Below are 22,859 nucleotides of genomic sequence, written 5' to 3'. Positions count from 1 at the left end.
TTTCATACAAGAACAACAAAATGGATTTGATAAACTTCTTCAGCTGCACACTTTGTGAAATAAAAAATATACCAAAAAAGTTTGATGGTTAAAGATTTGTTTACTAGAGTTAAGCAGGCTTGGTACGTGATTTTCAGGGGAAAAATAGCTAATGGTTACCTTGTTTTCTGCAGTGAATGTTTTCAAATGAAAGCAGTTGTCCACTTTTTGCCTTTTGTTTCAGTCTTAGAAAATGTAATATAAATATTAAGATGCTGTATATCGGCTAATTTAACGGTTATCAGCTTCCAATGTTAAAGAATTATCGGTTATCATTATAGGCCAAAATGTACATATTGGTGCATGCCTACTAATCGTATCTTCTTGTACATCTAGTTTATATCCATGTTAGTCAATCATGCGCATAGAAACCCATAAATGAAACTAAAAAGAAACTATTGAATTTACAGTTTTATTTAGCAAAAATGATAAAAAATAAATAAATACAAATTGATCAAACGCTCCAGTAACATCCAGCCTCCTCAACACAAAACAATTGTGAAGCTATATATTCAAATAACTTACAATTGGACTTGAATTCTATGAGAAAAGGTAAACAGACATCAGGCAACACACAAGATTAACAAACAAAACATATGAAACTGTTAAAAAGTAAACAAAACAAAAGACCAATACACATCCTTTTTAAAAACTATTCTGAAAGAATCTAGACACTTTTTATACATCAAATTAATGTAAATTGTGTTTTTCATTTATACTTTAGGACCTTAGATTAAGCATTAATATTTTCTGTTGCAATAATCTAAACCTTGATTTTACTTAAAGGTTTCATCAACCTGAATGAGGTAACAGCATGAGGTGTAAAACCGTGAATCACCATAAGCATTATTATGCTTAAATATCTTGATAACATGAAGAAACGCCTGAGCTCTCAGTAAACATTAACATCTGAAGAAATCAGGTTCCACACACCATGCCCAATTCTAATGTGCAAGTCACGTGAACACAGTGGATTCCTCTCTATCCCATCAGAGAACATCTGTCACAGAACCACTGTCAGTCCTATTAGCCACACCTGGCCAGGATTCTTGGCTCTAGGGAAACGGAAGATGACATTTGCAAATGTCACATCTGATGAGCTTTTACGTAAGGGAGACCCTTTTCCTTTTCTTAAACTGCACTAAGAAACCTGACATGTTTCTCTGGTTGTCGCTTTGGAATTTTTGCAAGTGTGATAAAATATGCTTTAGTATTACTTTTCATTAACTAATATGTGTTATGTATATGTGTGTGATTTTGTTCAAATATTGTATCTTTAAAAAAAGTATTCGAAAGCTCAAATGTGATGTAAGAAGAGTGGCAGACAGCAAGATAATCACACTGGAATAAAATAACCGAATTAAAAATATACCAGCAATTCACGTTGTGTATTTTCATTAGATGTAAGCACTTAAAACTTCTTATGTGTAGAGGTTAGATTCACTCTAGGCAGCTCAGTAACATCCACATCCAGAATGATCAGACACTGGATGATAAACAAGGTTCTGTTTCACGAAAGGGAAAAATCTCACTCATTGTGCTGACAACTGACTATCACACTGACAACACTACAATGGAACAGCCTAACATATTCTATAGAACTTAAGGCAACCAATACACAGAGGCTACTGCAGTCCAGACGTGTTTGTTCAGCACCTAAAACACACAAACCTGAAATTAAGATATAAACACTGTAGATTTTTCTGTCTATTATCAACAGCAATGCATCCCCTGTGTGTTTGAAACCACTGTGTTTCTGGATTACGCCTTGTGCTTTCTTAAACACTATGGAAGTGTCATCTTGGCACACGATTCAGGGTTTAACCAACAGTGCCAGAACTTTATCTCAGGTGGCCATATGTTCGATCCGGTCTGGTGTGTTGATCACGTGCACTATCTGAAATATACAGCAGTCCACGGGGCACCAACAGCTCTGATACGATTAAAGTAATAAAACACACTTTGATAACAGCCCCTAGAAGACTAAGGTGGCACTAGGCATGTAACTTACACCTGCTCTGTTGTGCTTTCGGACAGGTTTACAAAACGATGACCACCCAGTACAGTCACACTGTTTTTGAAATGACACAGAACAGAAGCCCTTAACGTTTCTGGCACACTGGTTTTATGGGACACTTTTGACTGCATGTGTATCCGCCAAAAAAGATTCCTTAAATGTTTATAGCTTTAAGGTATCAAAGTTATCGGACAAGGCATGAGACCCCTGCTACACTCTGGTAGAAAATCATCTGGGGTGTGGATATGACGTTTCCATGGAGCGAGAGAGATGAGAGATCAGTGCATCTCAAATCATTCCCTTCTGTTCAAAACAATGAGTGACTGAGATAGAACTGCGCTCTCATTAATCACATCTGTTCAGTAGATAAGGCATGGTCAGAATTAACCTCACAGACAATTCAGGACTGACACTACAAATACTACTCTACTACTTATAAATATCTATTTAATGTTCAGAATACAATAAAATAAAAGTTCCCTGTGGTATCAATTATTTGGCAGAACAGAACTAAAGAATATTCAAAGACAAAAAATATTTGTAAAAGTAGCAAAACATATTTACAGAAATGTTTCAGTTTTTAAAAACACTATGACGCAAATGATAATAGCGAAATCTCCAGCAGAACGTCTGGAAGACCTGTATATGTGACAACATATTTTGTGCTCCATGTTCTGCCCTGGAGCTTTAGAAACCAACACGGTAACTCAAAACATAGACAAAAAACTGCACCTCGGCTGCGTTTCACAAACAAAACAGACACTGGACTCCTCAACACTTCACATCTTATTTCTTAGATCAGAGCTACAGGACCTGATATGAAGCTGCACGTCTCATCTGCCAGAGGGATAGAGGAACGAGACCTTCACCCAACTCTTCCGAAGCTTTTCCACTCAGAGGTGCTATGGCAACTTTATCAGGCACACAATGGTGTGATAACTTTAAATTTTATTACTCTTTTCAGTTATTTTCTATATCATTATTCTTTGAAGAAATCTTTTCAGTGTGTGCAAGCATACACATTGCTGGTACTTTAGGAACCTCCTTCCTGCATGTAGTAAATGGCACTATGGATTTTCTTTCCCTCATAGGTACAAGAGATGAGACAAAAACACACAACAATACTGTTAACTGGCACACTTTACGCCCCAAATGTGGTGCGGTTTCTGATGTTATTTAACTCCCTCAGTCACTTCTGTAAGGGGTACGACTGGGCCGAGGAGTGCTTGTGGGATGACGCTGAGGTCACTGTTGTTGTTGTTGTTTTTATGTTTTTTGATATTTTCCTCACCTGCCGACACTGTTCCGTTGGTTATAGGAACCTCCTGGTTGCTGCTGTTATTGCTGAAGGCTGTGCTGTTCGTGGGTTCACCTTTGATTCTGGCCACACTTTTTATTTGTGTGCTGTCTTCGGTTCCCTTACTGCTTGTGATGCTCTTTGTGTTTGAAGTATCAGTCTTCACCGTGTTGTTATTTGTGGCGATTTGGTTCAGCGTATCGCTCGCACTTGTGTGTGTGCTAATCATCACCGTAGCTTCAGATGAGCTTGTTGTGTTATTTGTGTTATTGTTTGTGTCTGTGGTGACTGCGTTGGAGCTGCTGGGTTTGGAAGCCCCGTTGTGGTACATGTCTCCATTAGCCACGCCCACAGAAGAGATGAACTCTGGGTAAGAGAGGGGGCACAACTGGATCCCTCTGATCAGACGCACCAGCCCTCTAATTTTCTCCAGAGAGGTCTCCATCTCTCTCTGCTTGGTTAATACGCTGTTTTTGCTATCCATACAACTCTGTGCAGAGAGAGGACACAATGCTGACTCACACACTCATTTTTATATAGTCAAGGGATAACATGTAATGGATCTTATAGGGAATTTCAGTGGCATTTAGTAACAGCATGACTCATCGGTTTACAGGAGCAGGTTGATCTCTAGACTTCTAATGTAATAAAAACACAACCCTTCTCTCACCGTTAGGGAGTTGTTGAGCTGTCCTGCTCTGTGCTCTAGTGTCTCTCTCTCCTGCCGGAGCTCTGTGCTCCACCTCACCAGACGATCTTTCTCTCCTTCTTTTGCTACGAGCAAACACGTGTACATGTAAATCTTATATAAGACACTCATAACAAGCAAATGTTATTCTGCAGCACTCCTAACTAAAGATCTCTAGGCATCATATCTTCGTCCCACATCTCTCTTATGTCATTGTAGGTTTACAATTCTAGTCATCAGCTGTATGGAGACCTGATTTGTATTGTATGGACTCACCTGCTTTATAAGAGATGTAGGAATGGACAATAGCAAGTGTCCCTGGCCACTCAATAGCATCTTCCTTTTGCAGTATCTGAAGGAAACATGAGCACTGTATAATACAGAAATACACCAATATGCATAGTCTTCATTCCAATTTAAACACAAACGCACAAAATGAATGTGGAAAATGAATGTACAGAAGTGAAACAGAATGAACTGGGAAAAAATGAGACTGCCTACACTTACCAAGAAGTCTTAATGCAGATTGCCAGTGTTTTACGCTGTTGAGTATTTGTGAGTTGTGTTTTCTGAAGAACTGCATCAATATTTCCCTACTTTAAAGGACCTAAGGACCAGAATCTTGGCCTCACGGGAATTTACCTGGATTCTGCATTTAGGGCAGATCTACATGGGGACATGCGTCATATCTGCCTACAACAGCTGCACTTCATTTCTATCAGAGAGATCAGGTTTTGCTCTTTAAAAAAACATCTGCATTTATTTAGGAGATGCTTTTATCCAAAGTGACTTACAATTGAGCCTCATTTATATGAACACTGTGCTAATATAAATATAACTGTAAGAGCTCCCTAATAAACCCAAATACAATTCTAGAATGTTTGATTTGTAATATAATTTTGTATCAATGAAAAGATGATGCAAATGACAAAAGAAACAATAAATGGTCCTCACATCTTTGAGACTCAAAATTCACCTCCACTACCACTAGATGTCATTGGTAAGCATAGTGAGCATTAGGATGGGAAGTGTAAGGCCCTGTCCCACATGGCGCACCTTACATGCATTTGAATTCGATGTGTACGTTTACCCATAAAGTCCACAAGACCTTGGCTGTCCCATTTTATATTAAGGGTAAATAATAGTGCTCACAAACGCCTCCTTTGTGGCAGCTCTGCTCACTTTCCCTAAGCTCAGACTGATGTGTGCTCCACAGCATACTACTACTAAACATTCTATGGGGCATTGCATCATCAAACCTCAGGACCACAAGGGCCCAGGGCGGCATTTGGGACAGAGCCAAAACTGTGTCTCAGTAACTGTAGTGTACTATCACAGCTACTTACATCCCCTGCTGAGATGGGGCTGAGTGAGGGTGAATGTGATGGAAGGGTGAGTGAAAGGGCAGGGGAGAATGGGCTGCCCCTGGTGGGCCGCTGTAGGTCTGTGAAGGCTGAATGATGGCTGCTGGTGGTTGGGGGAAGGGGCCCCCACTCCACAACACTGCAGTTTTTAGAAGGGCGACCTGAGTGAAATGAAACAAAGGACAAACAAAACAGAAAAGGAAAAAGGAGACAAAACATTGGTGTGGCATACCTCTGACAAGCTGTCCTCATTGGCTAGGGTAGCAGGAAGAAGAAGGGTTCGAAGGGTGGGTGTGGGGGTGGGTGGTTGTTCGGGAGGGAGAGAGCAACGTTAGATTACAAAGGAAGCATTGCATGCTGGGTAACAACACATTCTGAAAAAGCTGGCCTGAGATCAGCTGATAAAGGCAGCCGGCAGTACATTTAGACAGATGGGGATAAGAAATGCCAATAACAAAGAAGGATTAGAGGGCGAAGATTAAACAAGCTTATCCGGGCATCAAGATGCTTATTTGATGTTATTTTCATCTACAGATACATGGCTGCTGTCAAATGTTAAGCTAAGCCTTTTTAAGTGGATGTCTATCATAAACAAATTTATTTGTGTATTGGGCATTAACAGAAAAAGTACAGATTTCTACTGTCATCAACTGTATTGCTATACTGCAAAAGCTATAAAAAGTGAATTCACTAAACTTTCACTATACTGTTGTTTTTATATTCTAAGAGAATAATGACTGTGTGCTCTGTCCAATAAAAGCACAAAAGGTACACAAATGAGCAAGTATGCTTGTGCATTTAAAACATGCAGAACTAAGCTAATTGCGAATCTTTACAGTAGGCTGAGAACATACAGTCTGACGATTTTACTAATGTATACACTTTACAGCAGCCTGAAGACACTCATTATCCCACTTAACACACTGCAGGGTCATTTCTTTTTTTCTAAGACACGCACACACACATCTCAGGCCCACTCCCCAGCAAATCGCCCGCGAGCACATTACATAATCAAACAGTCATTACTGCTGAATGTGTGCTTGTGTGAGATAGACAGAGACTGACTGATGGCAGTAAAGCAGAGTGGATCCGTTGAGGACCAGAGGTGTTAAAAGAGGCTGCTGGAGGAGACAGAGCTTAAAGCAGAGAATAAAGACTGGCTGGTGTTCCTGAATTTGAGTCAAATCTTCTTAGAAAAAATTTAAGAAGTGTCCACTGAGTTTTCAAAATGAAATTCAAAACAGCATTTTTATAGTTAACGAAGAAAATGTAAGCAGTGTATATCCATGAAAAAGTGGATGGTCGTCAGGGCGTTGCTATGTGGTTGCTAAGCAACTCTTTCGGTTTCCTTTGTCATCACACAGATAGGATTAGAAATTATACAGCTCTAGTAAACACCACTAAATAGTCGAATACATGTGCTACATACCTAAAACAGGCATTTGGAATGGCAGGATTGGTTGAACTCACCTATTTTTCGGCTGGACTGATTTATGGAACTCAGATATGACATTGAGTTCTTCTTCCGCTGAAACACACACACATAAGCATGGTAAATCCCAACAAACATCTCCAATGTCAGGTGTCTGTATTATACAGTCATGTAATATCCAAAATTGAGGGACCACTCCAGGTTTTCCTTATATCAGCATTTTTGCATGTATTGTGTCAATTCCACAGTCCAGTCTCGATTGAATTTCTACAGAAACAAACCTCAGGAATGACAAAGTCATCCTACAGAAATGTAAAAGACTCTGACTTCTTCCATCATATATTCATTTTCGAAATGATCTTAAAATGTATGTAAAAACATGAACTTAGTCATATTCAAGATCTGAAAACACTGAATATTTTTTATTCTGACAAGTTTGTCCTGCTTAGATTTCATGCAAATAAATGCATAGTTTCATATTTTAGTTTCGTTTGGAGAGGGCTCTCAATTTTTTTAATGGCTGTTTCATTCCTGTGTGATGTTTGAACGTCTGTCACCTCTGGTTCAAACGTGGCTCCGCTATATATTGGATTTGCAGTTGTTCGTCTCTTACGCTCCTGACGCCTGCTCTGAATCTCTATAAAGACAAAGCGAGAAAGGTCATTACACATACACACACACACGCATTAACACATTTCATTTTACTGACCTTCTAAATAGTCCCGCGTGACCAGTCCTAGAGACAGCATGAAGGCCAGTTTCTGCAGAATGATAGCATGTCATTATCTCAGTAATCACTAAAATGAACATGACTATAATCATCATCTTCATACAAAAACATCACGTATGACTGTATCATTATACCAGAGGGTTGTCCTGATGTTTGGTGGAAGTTGTGGTTGTGGGTGCAGGTGCTGATGGTGCATCAACGGACGGCGGAGGTAAAGTGTGTGTAGGTGTGTCTGTAGAGATGAGCAATGAAGTCTTTGGCTCTGTCGCATATTCAACTACGGGTATCTGAAAGACAAACAGTTAATGTGTGTTATTATCTACAAAGGGCGCAAGGGGGAGGAAGAGATCACTCAATGAATATGGGAAATAGTAAAAGCCAACAGTAATATTAAAGTTTTTGTTTTAATGTTAGTAAAGTTAATACTTGTTAGTTAATAAACATTTTGATTCAGCTAAAAAAGCAATATTTATGACATTATTATATTGCTAATTTGATGTTTCTGCCTTGATTTTGAATGTTCTGATGAATGTTTCTGGATACCATAAATGTAACAAAGTAAATTTCCCTCACCGTGTTGTCAGAGCTTGGGCTGTTGTGTAACTGCTGTGTGTTTGTCTGGGTAGGTTGTTGCGTGTGTGTAGAAGGACAGATCAGGATGCCTGTGTTGTTGTGGCAGGGTAGGCCATTGAGTATACGCATCTGCTGAACGTGTCCAGAGGAGGGAAGGGCAGTGCTCAGTAATACCGGCGACTGTAAGGTCTGCACAGAGACCTGACCAGCAGCTGAAGATAAAGATGCTGGAGGTTTTGGCCTGACCTGTTCACACACAGAATGAAAAAGATAATTTTTTGTGGAATGACCAGAGAAAAATAAGGTTGACTGAGGCAGTTAAGAATGATGCTCAGTGATATACGGTTAAGAGTAGTGATAAACATTAAACAAAGAGTTTATTTAAAACAGAAACTCAGTTTTTTTAAATATAAATTTTTATTTATTTATTATTATTATGTTTTATTGTGTTCGTTATGTATTTTTAAATTGTATGACTATTTAATTAACATAACCCAACTGCAGTTTGACTGATATTAATTGGAATGCACAATAAAAAAACATGATTATTGAACATTTAGAAACGGAGTTATCTGTTTTTCAGATGTCAAATGAAATTTTATATCAAATCCCTCACAAGGAAACCCATTAAAATCACACTGTATTAAAAAATAGGTTATGAGCTCTTAGTTTTGCACTCTTAAGCAGTGCATTGCAAATGTGAGCGAGCAAATAAACAGAAAAAGCTTGTCTACGCAATGTCCGGGCTGGCTGTAGTTTGTGATTGATGGAGTCGCGAGTACCTCATTTTCACGTTCAGTGTGGACAGACAAATTGATTGTCTGTGGAATCATGCTGGTTAGGACATGATGTAAAAACACCCTTTTGACATTTAGACTCCTCAAGTAAAAAGAAAATCCCTATCTTATTTCAACTTTTCTCTGGTCCACTTCAATGAAAATTCAATTCCGACAGCAAGCTCCAGAGAATGTGAAGTCGACGTCATGCCCTGCATTTTATGTTGCAGTTCCACCGGCTGCTCCGCCATCTTGGGAGGCTCATTCTTCGCTTTTATTATTGTTTTGATATGTACCTTTACTTCTTTTGTTTGATACATGGAGACATCGAAAGTGAAACTACCAGGGCCTTTTCCAGAAAGACTCCGCGTAATGGTATTGTAGTTTTTAATACAGCAAGACCAACCTACCATAGTTATATTACTTAATAAAACAAAACACTCCATTGAACGCAATAGCAGCCTACCTCCCAACATGATGGAACATTTAACACGGCGTGACGTCGATTGACAAGCTCTTTAGATTTAGTAGCAGCACAACGGTGTAGGAAACAATGCCACATATACTTTCAACCCTATACTGTACATGTACTTCACTGCTAATTTATTGGAGTATGTTAACATAGCACAGAACTGCCCCGACTGTAAGACATTTTGCTCAACCAACTGCTTTAAATTATGTACACGTGGGAGTCGAGAAACAAAGCAACATGGAGTATTGTAAAAAAATACAGAGCAAGACATGGACAACAATTCAAGATGAGGAACAATATAGCCTTAGGGGGTATTTTTTAACACTGGAGTTATTTATGGTTGCCACTGGCAAGTAACGTGCCATATGTATTTAAATTAATGTGCTTTCACAGATGTGTGTATACTGAATATTTTCAAGCAGCTTATCCAGACTGTATTAGCAGTGAGTGTACATTTTATTTTAAGGAATTTTATTTTTAACTCAAGTGTTACATAATGTGAAGCTTTTTGCTCTCCAATTACACATTATTCAGTCATGAATAATTTTTTTTTAGTTTGAAAGTTCCATTTAAAAAAGAAAACTAAATCTAATCAAATTATACAGATCATTACTATTTAAATCAAAAATAGGATTATTCATGCCCACAATACACCACCAAAAATGCAACATCACAAAATACTGTCATAGATCGATGAGGGTTAGGGATCAGTTTAGGATCAAGAGCATGAGCCGAAGCAAGAGTGCAAACATCACCACTGTACAAGCAGACAGAAATAAATCCAAAGCAACAAAAAAACAATGTGGTCCAAGAAACACTGCGCAACACCTGCAACACACCCAAGATACAAAGACGCACACTAAAACACTTAGTGAGGGCTTTATACTAGTCCAGCCAGGCATTAGGGTGTGAAGGGTTTCTATTGAAACAAACCTGCAGCAAAGTGGCTGGCCGTGTTGTCTGTCTGGTAGGTGGGACAAACTGAGGAACTTTGATTGGCTGAGAGACAGCTTGAACCTGTGACAAGACCGCCCATTTATTTGAGACACAGAGATACTCTTACCTTAATCAACTTCTCATACCATTCATACTGTGCCATAAATACAGGCAGATTATCTATTTGTTTAAAGAAACCCTGTGCTATTGGGTTGAAATTAAGAGGACGATCACACTTGATGTTTGTGTTCCATTCACTTCCTTTCATACGCATACAAACACGGGAGACATGCACAAAGGCTTCTGGTCTGAGAATTCATGACACAAAAAAGTTGTTAAAACTTACTGAATTTAAATAAATACACTTCAAAGCTCAAAGTGTCAAATGGTGACAACTGCAAATTTTCACATTTTTAATATTATTTGTGGACCATTAGTCATTAGAAAATGTCAAAAAACGAAATAAAGTGTGACTGATGTTCAAACCCAAAGACATGCTGCGTCCCAATTCGCATACTGTCCGTCCTAAATAGTTCAAATCATAGTATGTTGAAAAGAGTATTACAAAGATTCCTGGATGATCTACTACTTCCGGTAGAAATTTAAAGTGCAGAATGATGCACACTCTAATGGCTAATATTACCCACAACTCACCGCGAGTAGGCGGAGTTTAGTGACGCTCCACTGCGTTAATCAAATTAAATAACTGATGCGTCACTAAATAATAAATAAAACAATAGTTAACATTACATATGAAACAATAAGTAAATAAATACTTAAATGGAAATAAGAACTGTATTTTGACGTGTGTGACAGTTAATGGCCCAATACTGTTTTGGCAACAACGGCCACTTCCGTTTCCTGTTAGTATGTCCCAGTGCGTACATACTGTTTTGCTACACAGTAAAATGTATATACTTTTCCATAACAAAAACAAAAACAGTACATACTTTTCGCCTATAGCGTAAGTAGGCCAATTGGGACGCAGCAATAATATTGGCTACCACCTCACATGCAGCTGGCCAGACAAAATGAGTCAACAAAACTTGTAAAGTCAAAACAGCTTAAAGTAAAACTTACAACGATGGTGCTATTAGGCATGACTCGCATTGGCTCTGCTCCCTGATGGGTTGTTTGGAGGGTCGGTTGGAAGTTTACTGGGGAATTTAGAGAATCTGTGCTAGGATTGCTTGCCAGGAGAGTGTTGCCTAGGGTTGTAACAACGGTGATGGTGGGTGCTGGTGTCATAATGATAGGTGAGGTGGTTGTGGCAGCTCTCAGAACCAGAGGTAGAGTTTTTGAAGCAATGACAGGGGCCACAGAGTTCTGCAGGGTCACAAACACATGTTTTTTTTGGTTAAGCTAGCATTGGTTAGCTTTCTAAACATAACATGTGGGTAAGCTGTGGGTACCTGTGTAGTGGTGAGGCTGGCAGCAGGCAGGGACGTCTGTGTCTGTGTGATGAGCAGGGTAGACGTTTGGCCGTCTGCTTGTAGCATCTGTGTCTGGAGCTTCACATCGTCCTGTTTCACCAAAAGATCTCTCCTTAACTGCTCCACCACCTTTTTCTGAGGGATTAAAAGAGAACAAGAACAAGCGCCTGTTCATTTTTCTTCTTCTGTCTCTTGTACCTGAAATGAAGTCTCTCTCGCTTAAGCCCTCTCTTTCTGCCTGCTGTTGATAAGAGTTTGTTGGTTTTTGGCCCATTTGACAGCAAGTGGGAACATGGAGTCCCTACAGCTAAACATCACTCTCTCTTTGTCTCGCTCCGTCTCGGGCAGAATCCCAGCAGTATTTGCCTTGAATAACATCTTAAGTGTTTTAAGAAACAGAATTATGGAAACATAACAGAAATATTTAATCATATTCTATTTGCATTAGCATCACTGCTGACTGTGAACCATGTCCAGTGGACAGGGAAAAAGAATGTTGCCAGGTGTGCTTCTTCTGATCATGCAGCTATTAAGATAAGATGTATATATACATATATGGGTCACACTTCAGTATATGGGGCAATTCTCGCTATTAACAAACCATTAACTCATTTTCTCCCAATAATATACTTACTTGTTCCTTATTAATAGCTAGTAAAGTAGTTGTTAGGTTAAGGTATTGGGTAGGATTAGGGATGTAGGGTATGGTCGTGCAAAATATGTGCTTTATAAGAACTAATAAACAGGCAATATGACAATAATAGATATGCTAATAACAACTAGTTAATAGTGAGAGTTGCCCCCTATACTGAAGTGTAACCCATATATGTATGCATACATGAACATACCTACATGTGTGTATATGTATACATGCATTTTCAGTTTTCAGAATTTATTATTTACAGGTATGTTTTAAGGTAAAATGATCAGTTTTGTTTTATTCTGTAAACAACTAACAATAGATCTCCCAAATGGCAAATAAAATCAATCTATTTGCAGAAAATGAATATATGTGTGTGTGTGTGGACCGTGGTTTTTATATGTAAGTGGGGACCTAAACCTGAATACACACCAACTCATGGGGACCCGCATCACTGTGGAGACCAAAATTGAGGTCCCCAAAGGCACAAAAGTGTGTATGTGTGTGTGTATATATGTAAATATAGATGTACATACAGTATATGTACTTAATAAATATGTGTGTATAAATACTTTTTGACACTTGTTATAAAAAGTCATTGCAAATAAACTGCAGTTCTGAACGTATGTTTTGGTTTTTAATGACATTTATTTTAAGTGTTAAAATGCGTTCTCATATCCCAGCAGCGTAAAGTGCAGAAGGACCTATGGTGCCTTTCTTTAAGATGCTAAAATCTTTCAAAACTCTGCTCTGTTTTTCTGAGCTCCCTAATATGTCGACTTTCTTATTTAAAATGAATCTGGGGTATGACCCTGTAATAAGCTCAATTCTGCAAAGCTAGTGTTGCAGAAATTACACAATTCTCCTTTAATGATTGAAATGTATAGTACCATCATATCTTGTTTATTCAGAATCCTTTCCCACATAATGAGCAGCAGATAATTTGAATAATGCACTCAAAACATGAAAAACATTCAAAACAGGCATGCTGTAGTGGCAAAAAAATAACAATCACCCTAAATAATGAATGAAACGGAAATAAACACTTTCAAGCAAATGTGGAAGAATGTAAAATGTCTGCACTCAACAATCTGGCTAAAAATAAATCACTTTATAGATGAATTACCAGGAAACAAAACATGCAGCTTCGAAACCGCTCTGTTTTTATTCACCATTATTGTTACAGCAAATGTGATGCTCTATTTAGAAACCAAAATCTGCTTCTAAACGCTTGACATGATTGGTCTTCTCATTCTCAGTGCAATCTATTAAAGCGATTCACTATTGGTGTTACAGTTTGGCATCAAAGAACTTAAAGGAACAGTTCAGCCAAAAATGAAGATTCTGTCAACATTTACTCTACCTTGAGTTGTTCCAAATCTGAAGACATTTCTTAGTTCTTATGAACACGGAGTAAGATATCCGGAAGAATGTTTGTAACCAAACAGTTCTTGGACACCATTGACTACCATAGTAGGAAAATTACAATGGTTTTCAGAAGAAGAAATTTCATTACTATGGTAGTCAATGGCGACAGAATTTTCATTTTTGGGTTAACTGTTCCTTTAATTGCTCACTCACACACATATGCATGAGTACACACACAATCAAGTTGCAACATGATTCCATAAGACGACAAAATAAATGAGGGAGATATCAAGTGCCTGACTAAGAAGTGCCTGGTTTTACACAATATGATTCTAAAACTAACTCACCAACTACAAATGTGTCTTATTCGTGTTTAGCTGTGTATGTGTTGATTCTGTAACCAGTGAGGACAGAGTGACACTTACATAAATGAATATGAATCCAGTACAGTCCTCTCACTGTGTACAGCTTTAACAAGCTTCCTCCACCATCCGTTATACACACACTAGATCAGAGTGAATTTTACCAGACACTGCTCAACAGATTCTGGGGGTGCGTGAGCGAGGAAGAGAGCACACTTTATTAAATAGTGCTGCAGGCTGCACCTTCATTTATGTACGTGGAAGCTTTGACATTATCACCATGTCTTTTTCACTATTGGGCCTGCTGAACAAGGATTGCTATACTTGTGTTTCTCTTATTCCTATTTCTTTGCAAAAAAGAGATGATATCAGGTGTGAGTGTTTCTCCTGTTGATGCCAGCTGATTTGTTGTGTTACTTTAAAAAGCATTGAGATTCTAATTAAAATTCCTCTGCTGTCCTCGCCTGCCGTCTACAACATATTTTATCTATCTCATCTCCTCCTCAGCACTCAATGGTTCTGTACAGTAAACTCTAGTGAAGGACACTACATACTCTTACTCCATGTAATCATCCCAACACATTTATAATCAGTTACACAAAAAAAAAAGAGGAGAGAACAGATTTGTGTTTGTGTGTGTTAAAGACCCCATGAAAACAAAAGGTTTGTGTTAGTTATACAGCATGTTAATGCACTTTACTTTTAGCAGATAGATGCATTGTAAAATGTGGCTATTTTCCCAGAGAAAAATAAACAAAATTGTTGATGACTCATCGTGCACTACCCAGACTTTGGTCTGAATCTCTTCCAATACGTCAGAGCCAAATTTATGAAATTCCTCAAAACACGAAAGAAACCTGCATTTCATGGGGTCTTTATATACAGTGTTGGCAATATACTAAGTTTGTCAACAAAATTCCACAACACACAAATCCCCATTATAATGGAACTACACAAAACAAATATTTAGAACAAAACAACACAATACAATGCCTTTGTAACATAACAAGATCGCCTTACATTCTCAAGAAAAGGAAGTAAAAACTTTCAGACCACTTTTCAGCCCAAGTAATTCTATCCCTGCCAGACGAAAACTCCATTGAACTCAACACACACACGCGCACACACACACGCACACACACACACACACACACACACACACATACAGGCGTACGCTCCATGAGAACACCGATACAGCAGCAGGTGTTCTCTCAGAGAGCAGCTCTCACCTGCCGCTCACTCAGGGCTGTGATCTTGGCCTGCAGGTCACGGAGCTGCAGCTTCAACTCAGCATTCTGTACAAAGAACACACACACTCCTCCCTGATACACTATTCCAGCGGCCACAAAGCAGAGTATATGAGAGCGTATCTAATCAAACAGTCCAAAAAAACATTCTCTCAGGGAGACAAACCTGTGGATCTTGCTTCATCTGGGTTACGAGTTTCTGCAGGAAGAGAGAGAAAGTTTTAGGATCTTCATGAGTGTAATGAGAAACGTGGTGGATTGCAGTACTAGAGGACAATGGCAGTACTGCAGCTACAACAATTACACCAAACATGGCAGAACCGAATGTGTGTGTATGTTGGGGGAGGGGGGTACCTGATGGATCTGGATTTCCACTTTAAGTGCTTCCTGTAAATTTTGTAGCTCCATCATCGATCCTTTCTTCCTAAAACCCAACACGGCTGCCTAGAAAAAAAAATTAAAGGAGAGCATGTGCTTAAATAATTTACTGATCGAGTGGTTTGTAACACGTTGTTTTATTACAAAAAGAAAACTTGCTTTTGAGGTCCCACAATGAGCACAACAGATCTGTTAGTGTGGGTGTACGAGTGTGTAAATCTGCTCAGTGTGAGTAGAATATATCTCAGTGTGCTGATTCAATCAGAACTACTCTCATCAAATCCTGCCTGAACAACACAGATCAAACTGAACAGCACTCTTTCTCTATATTTGCGCATACACGATATTTGCACAGACACAATCTTGTTCTCCCTCTGTCATTCTTCTTTCATGGGAAATGATGCTGATGTATGAGTTAACTGTTTCATTCTCTCCCAGGCGTGAACAGCCTCCCAGGGTCTGCTACAATGTAATCTCTTTATTAGTGTTACTAGGCTGCTGATGTTAGAAATAAAGCACAAAATGTGTAAATTCATGAACTCGCCAATGAAACACTACAAAAGCTGACCACCGCTGTTGTGTCAGAATGTGTTCACCCCCATTATGACAATTGGTTTATTCTTTACCTTCCCAGCGTCTGCCGTCTTGAACACCATCCAACTGGCAGAGCGGGGGGGGGGGGGGGGGGTTGGAGCTGGAAGACAAGAGGAGATGGTAAGAATGCACTTCTCACGCACATTTACATAGTAAAGCTCTGAAGACAAATCTAAATCATAAAATAAAGTGCAAAATACACAAGCAAGAATATTTTAGCTTTATAGATATTTAAAAAATTATGATTTGAGCTACACAAGGTTACAAAGGTATTATTGAGTTTAACCTCTTATTTAGAGCTTTATTACTTAAAAAAAATAATGTATTATTTGCTTAAGTAAAGATTCTTTACTTGTTGCAAATGCACTCACTCTCTACCTGGCTATAAACAGTTTTAGCTGGAGCTGTTTATTTTTGTAAGTACTTGTGTCTCACAGAACCCGTCTCTGTCTTTTATACAGATCATTGCTCTGTTCTCATCAGAATGAAAGCAGAGACTAGCAGATGGGCACTCCACACACACTAAGAGGTTCTCACTCATCTTCAGAGTGGCATTCTCTAACTGTACCAGTCATAGATGCATCCGCCTCAGGACAGTAATGCAGAATACAACATTCTGTCTGTATCTGTATGGGGATTTACTGAGAACCATTTAAGCTCACCCAGAGTTAGAGTATAGTTTGTGTGCAGGGTTTCACAACAGAATTTAACACTTACATTAGACTCATGAACTTTTGTATATTCAGTAAGGACAGACAGCACCAGACATACACCTGCTTGATCACACTGGCACACTGTACGCAAACTTGTTTGCTTTGTGAACATGATGAGGCATATGAGTAATTCAGTAATACTAGTAATGATTAAAAAGAAGGACTACATGATAACAAGGCATTCTGTGTATGTTCTGTCTGCACTGAATTATAACTGACAGTATTTTATAAGGCCTCTACTCAAAGCGTTTTTCTTTCACACCCCCAGAGTAGCGTTTTTAGCAAGCACATAAGAATACCTTGCCTTGTTTTATTGCATTTCGTCAACTTAAAAAACAGAAATGGGTTTTGTTGAATTCCGCAAATAAAACTGTTCATAGATGATACCCTTTTCATTCTCCATATTACAAATAATATAATATATTAATAACTAAATTGATTTACTGTTCCAACATTAAAAACAAATGTGAAATTGGAGTGGAAGACATGGTGGAAGAACTGTCAGAAGTCAGGTGAACAGACTCTTTCTTTAATATGTCTCTGTGATCGACAAGCTTCCCCTAAACTTTTATTAACCCTTGTGCGCCGTTTTGAACATTTTTGTCCATTATACTTTAGTTTTCTTTGTCGTTTTGGCTGTATTTATGCAAATATCATAAATTTAGCAAAACATATGTTTTTTAATTGAAATTTTAATATTGCGCTCTATTTTACTTTGATAAATGTTTTTAAACTAGGTACATACAATTGTTACACTCAGGTCCAATTGGACAAAAATGTCCTCATTGAACCCTCAAGGGTTCAAAATTACTAAAAATTTATAAATTTCAAGAAAATTCAACATTTTCAAATGTGTACTGTTTACTTTTGCTTATGCTATTTTCTCCATTTTAGTCTATGGAGCATATTGTACAGTACAGCTGACAAACCGAACAAAAGATACACCCATAAATGTGTTTATGTGTTAGTATAGAATTGTTTTGTGCGTGTATATGTTTACTGTAGCTTACTGAGATTTAAAAATATTTTTCATTCAAACATGTTTTTATCCCTTGTTTGCACTATTATTTATTTTTAATAGTTTTTTTTTAATTGAGATAAGAGGTGAGCTTGATTTTGATGTAGAAGTTTAGAAGTCCCTCAGTACAGTTTTCACCATAAAGCCATACTAGATGTGGCATTATGTAAGCAAACAAGGTTAAAAACTCTGAAAATGAATGAATTTCTGGTAGTTATGCTGTGAAAAGGATCTGGTTAAAAATATTAAGTAAGTAAAAGAAGAAAAAAATGGATATATAATCATTTTATAAAGGTTTTTGAACCTTTTGAATTTTTTGAAAATCTGAAACTGCTCAAAAATAATAATGCAATAAACATAATGTTGTTGTTCATTATGAACATATCCAAGACTGTAATAATAAAATAAAAAAGTACAAATTTACAATATATTTAGAATTAATCACTTTTTTCATGATAAAACAACAGGGTCACCATGTAAACAAACTGGTATTTGAAGGGTTAAACTTCTATAAATAAATGAATGTTTGGTAGTAATTATAAGAACTGATTCTAGTGAAAGTAATAAAGTCACTGAAAGTGTGAAAAATTATGGATATATAATATTATGACCGTGTTTGGACATGGACATTTTTGTCCATTTTCAACCTAAGTGTGAGTTTTTTTAATTGATGCATAAGGGTTAAATCTCCATCTCTGGAGTCAGTGTAACATATATGCATCATTCAGTCTACACACAGTACATTACAGTGGTATAGTCCAAAAACATGCAATTATTCATCGCCATTTAAAGCAGTGCTTTAGCTTTTGCATTTACTCTTAAATGACTCATACAATACTTTGTGTGTAAATATGTAGTTAGCTTATTCATTGTTTTGAGTAAATCTTATCAACATTTACTGTCTGTCATATCCAAGTTCATGTGTCTGAATACACATTTATACACATATGCATTCACCGTATACACAATGAACTGGTTGACCCATCTCAGAAATAGCAGGTAGAGAGAGAGGAGAGAGAGAGAGAGAGAGAGAGAGAGAGAGAGAGAAGGAAGAAACAGAAAGAGAACAAAAATGGCTGTACAGTCAACACTGTTGAAACGGAAGAACAGCCACACATGCATAAAACAGAAGAAAAAACCAGAAGAGTAAACGACCTTGTTAAAAAACTGTACTCTTCGGTAACTTATCGTGCATCAATTTAATGCTCAAAGATGATGAAAAACAGGGTGTGATTTTGATGGCAATCTTTCAAGCAATTCACAACTAATGTCAAAAGACAGGACTTGTACTAAAAATGTACACATCCGTCATTGACAATCTTAATAACACAGAGAGAGTGAGATAGAAGACATTCAAGCGGACCGAGCTTGAGAAAGGTCATCATCATCATCATCATCATTAACGTTCCAGAGCATCCACACCGGAAACAGCACCATCACTTTATATACTGACAGAATTACACGTTAAACTCACACTGCACGCGGCCTATAACTTTTCTTAACGACATAAGAGAACCGATTTCAATGTACTTTATTATGGGGAGCTCGCGTTTGTGCTGATATGTTACATGTCAAGGCGTGGTGCCGAGAAAATCAACTAGGGAAAAAAATATTTCATGATCGCACGTCTTGTCGCCCTAGCGGTTCTTAACAATAATAGTATCTCAACATCGAGGGCTGGTCTAGATGAAGACAGCAGGCGTAGCTACACATACTCATTGTGTGTATTACTCAAAATGTCTCGCTTTCCCGTATGAATTAGGATGTAGCGTTAAGCGCAAAGTGCTTTTATAATGGCATCCCATTACTGTTTCACGGCATGGTGTGAAAACTACGGCACACGCTGGAGTCGCGTTTTTTCAACCGTATTATCGCAGTTTTGTTAAATAAGTGGCGTCTGCTAAGTGTTTAGTTGCTAATCGACGGTTTATTGTGATACGGGTGTAAGTTATAATGTCTCCTTTTACTGCAGCAGCACTCTCTCTCCGCAACTCCCAGAATAAAGAGAAGCGAACAAACCCCCCCTGCACTGCCTCCGCGCTTTCACATTCACTCAAATCAGTACTGACACAATCGAATAAAGAAAGCCAGAATAGTTTAAAGACGCCGTCCCCAAAAGTTCCCACCATCAAGATTGAAACAAAAAAACCGAGGTGCACTTACCCTTGTACACACTCTTCCAGCAGTCAAACACCGATCTTCATACACTTACACACTCGCCAATTATTTAAATATATATATCTACAAACAGCCGGGCATTTCACCACCAAAATCCTATCCCGCAGACGAAACGAATCCTTTTGCCGACCTAAAGTTTTTTGGGGGCCTCTTAAAGGGAATCTTCGCGTTGTTCGGTAGATTTTTAACCAAAAATGTATAAAAAGACAGAAAAACTGACATACAAAACAAGAACTCTTCTTCCATCCCATTCACCCCCAGTTTGTGCGCTCGGCATATCAATGCGCGCAGAAGAGAGATAATGGGACAACTAAACCACGCATTTCAACTGACAAAATAACTCGCCCAACACAATGGATTATTTGTCACTTTGGACATTCATTTTAAACGGTCGCAAACCGCGTTGAAAGAAGTACGGCCGAGTGAGAAATTACACTTAGAACAAGAGAACTAGTTTGTGTAACGGTGCGGCGAATTTATTTCACTTTGCCTAAGGAACGGTTGTAGTGCGCCTCCCATTGCCTAGGGAAAAGTCCCGGATGTAAACTCAGTGAAACTCATGTTGAGTGAAGTTACTCTGGGCATCAGCGTGGGGCAGATATAAAGACGACAGAGAAGATTTGTGCAACATAGGGATTTAACATGAAGGCATGACGAAATAAACACTTACTAGCTACATATTAGATCATAATATTGAACATATTAGTTCAACCTGTTGTTTATTCGTATCAAACATTAGACAATCTGCAGCAGCTGTCCTCACACTTTTACTGAAGGGAAATACAACATTCCAGTTTTTAGGGTTTTTCTTATTTATTATGTCTTAAATATTAATGTTATTTAATTTAAATAATTTCATTTTTAGTTGTTTTCTACTAGACTCTTTACTGGTAACGAGGAGATGTAGCTGTTGGTATTTACTAACCCAGTGTACTGAGATCATTACAATAAGAGGAGGAAATCTGTGAGCTGCTTCAGGCTCTAGATCTTGAAACGTGCCACACACTTTCCCATTCACTACGATAAAGACTGCTCAAATATGAATCTGTTTCACCTGAATACATGTTACTTTCCCTTCCCCTGTCTTGATCTCCGCTGTTTGGACCAAAAACGAGCAAACATGAGTAAAACTAGTAAATGTTCACTTAGTGTACACAGAAGGATCTTTTTTTACTTTATTGCCTTTATTAGTTGTCCCTATTTATCTGTTTGATGGTAAACCTTTTTGTAGCGGCTGCGTCACAAAGTATGTGTAAGTCAGTAACGTTAAGTGAACGGTAGGGGGAGACAGAATGTTGCATTTGTAAGTGAATGAGCCTGCGATCTCAGCACCGTTTTCTTTTCTAGGCCTTTGCCTCCTAAACTGGTCCACGCTCTCCGTCATCAGCACCACTGTATCGCTGCACGCTTTGAATGATCACTCTGCATGAGGAACAAGTACAGACCTCAACATGTTCTCATACATTTTTTTTACGCCTAATGCATAGCAGTGACATCGGTGTCAGTCACTTCAAACAACAAACACGGGGCCATTTAAAAGTTATATATCAGATCATGGATGAGATATTCAACTATCCTTCTGGTGGTTGAAACTTTAAATAAATAAAGCTGGAAATAATAGCAATCAAGGCACTGATGACGGGGTTCTAATAAATGTAAGTGTGTCATTGTTTTCCACATGTGTGGGTTTTATGTGTTCAATTACAGGGCTCTTCTTCTTTTGCTTTTCCTAGAACACTTGGTCTGGAAGCATAATGGGTTTATATTGGCTATGTAGCATAGACATTATATAATCCACAATATCCCTGGAGTATGTCAAGTGAAAGTTGTTTGCTCTTCTGGGATTCACATACAAATGTCTGAATATACTGACTCTGTGACATCACTGATTAATTGCATTTACATAGGCATTTTTGGCAGACAAAACCGACTTACATTACAGTGCATAAATCATATTATCTGGCAAGCAGCGTGACAAGCAGCTGAGAATATACAAATCATGCTAAAATAGCTCTTCTCTTCTCAACTATAGCATCAGTCGCACAGCAACCTGTCTTTTCAGTGAAGCTTCTGCTCTCTACCTTTCTTATTCAGCCACAGTGAGAGATCAGCTGTCACCAAATGACTCATCCTTTATATCTCTTGTGTCATTGGACCTAATTGAGCTGCTCTCTCTCTGGCTGATGGTGACTGGCTGTTGCGATCTCTAATAAATCTAGATTAAGACTATACAATGACTGAACTAATCAAGACTCCATTTATCAGCAATGTTACAGTTGAAGAGATTGAGTCATACATATTCTTTACATTTACATTTATGTATTTGGCAGACGGTTTTATCCAAAGCGACTTACATTGCATTAACCTATACATTTTATACTCAGGTATGTGCAATGCCCTGGGATCGAATCCACAACCTTATGTTGTTAATGAAATGCTCATACCACTGAGCTACAGGAAAGCTTTGATATGTTTACATAAAATAAAGAACATCAGAGACTTTTAATGTTGGTCAAATAATATATTATAAGGTAACTAGCATCTTGTTTACAAACACGCCATTGTGGAATGTTCTTTAAAAAATCCAATGTGCAGTGTACCAAA

The 22,859-nt window shown here is 38.2% G+C and overlaps 1 protein-coding gene across 5 annotated transcripts; it reads right to left on the bottom strand.

Moving 5' to 3' along the window:
* Positions 1-432: 432 nt before the first annotated feature.
* phf21aa (PHD finger protein 21Aa) lies at positions 433-20,635 on the bottom strand. Of its 5 annotated transcripts, none has more exons than XM_056746914.1 (17): positions 20,241-20,635; positions 16,379-16,446; positions 15,729-15,818; positions 15,541-15,573; positions 15,357-15,422; positions 11,737-11,892; positions 11,405-11,650; positions 10,322-10,405; positions 8,141-8,386; positions 7,702-7,854; positions 7,547-7,598; positions 7,395-7,474; positions 6,876-6,933; positions 5,638-5,660; positions 4,318-4,393; positions 4,024-4,127; positions 433-3,843 (listed from the first exon to the last, which is right to left on the bottom strand). In XM_056746914.1, the coding sequence occupies exons 2-17, from the start codon at positions 16,406-16,408 to the stop codon at positions 3,229-3,231; spliced, it is 2,112 nt and encodes a 703-aa protein (XP_056602892.1). In that variant the 5' UTR covers positions 16,409-16,446; positions 20,241-20,635; the 3' UTR covers positions 433-3,228. The 5 variants fall into 5 exon arrangements, with proteins under 5 accessions (XP_056602892.1, XP_056602868.1, XP_056602877.1 ...); XM_056746890.1 differs by lacking the exon at positions 5,638-5,660 and adding an exon at positions 5,388-5,566; XM_056746899.1 differs by lacking the exons at positions 5,638-5,660; positions 15,357-15,422 and adding an exon at positions 5,388-5,566.
* Between the last annotated feature and the right edge of the window lie 2,224 nt (positions 20,636-22,859).

This window comes from Triplophysa dalaica, chromosome 1, assembly GCF_015846415.1.
Source record: "Triplophysa dalaica isolate WHDGS20190420 chromosome 1, ASM1584641v1, whole genome shotgun sequence".
In the NCBI taxonomy this organism is placed as follows: domain Eukaryota; kingdom Metazoa; phylum Chordata; class Actinopteri; order Cypriniformes; family Nemacheilidae; genus Triplophysa; species Triplophysa dalaica.
This window is presented reverse-complemented; position numbering and strand designations above follow the sequence as displayed.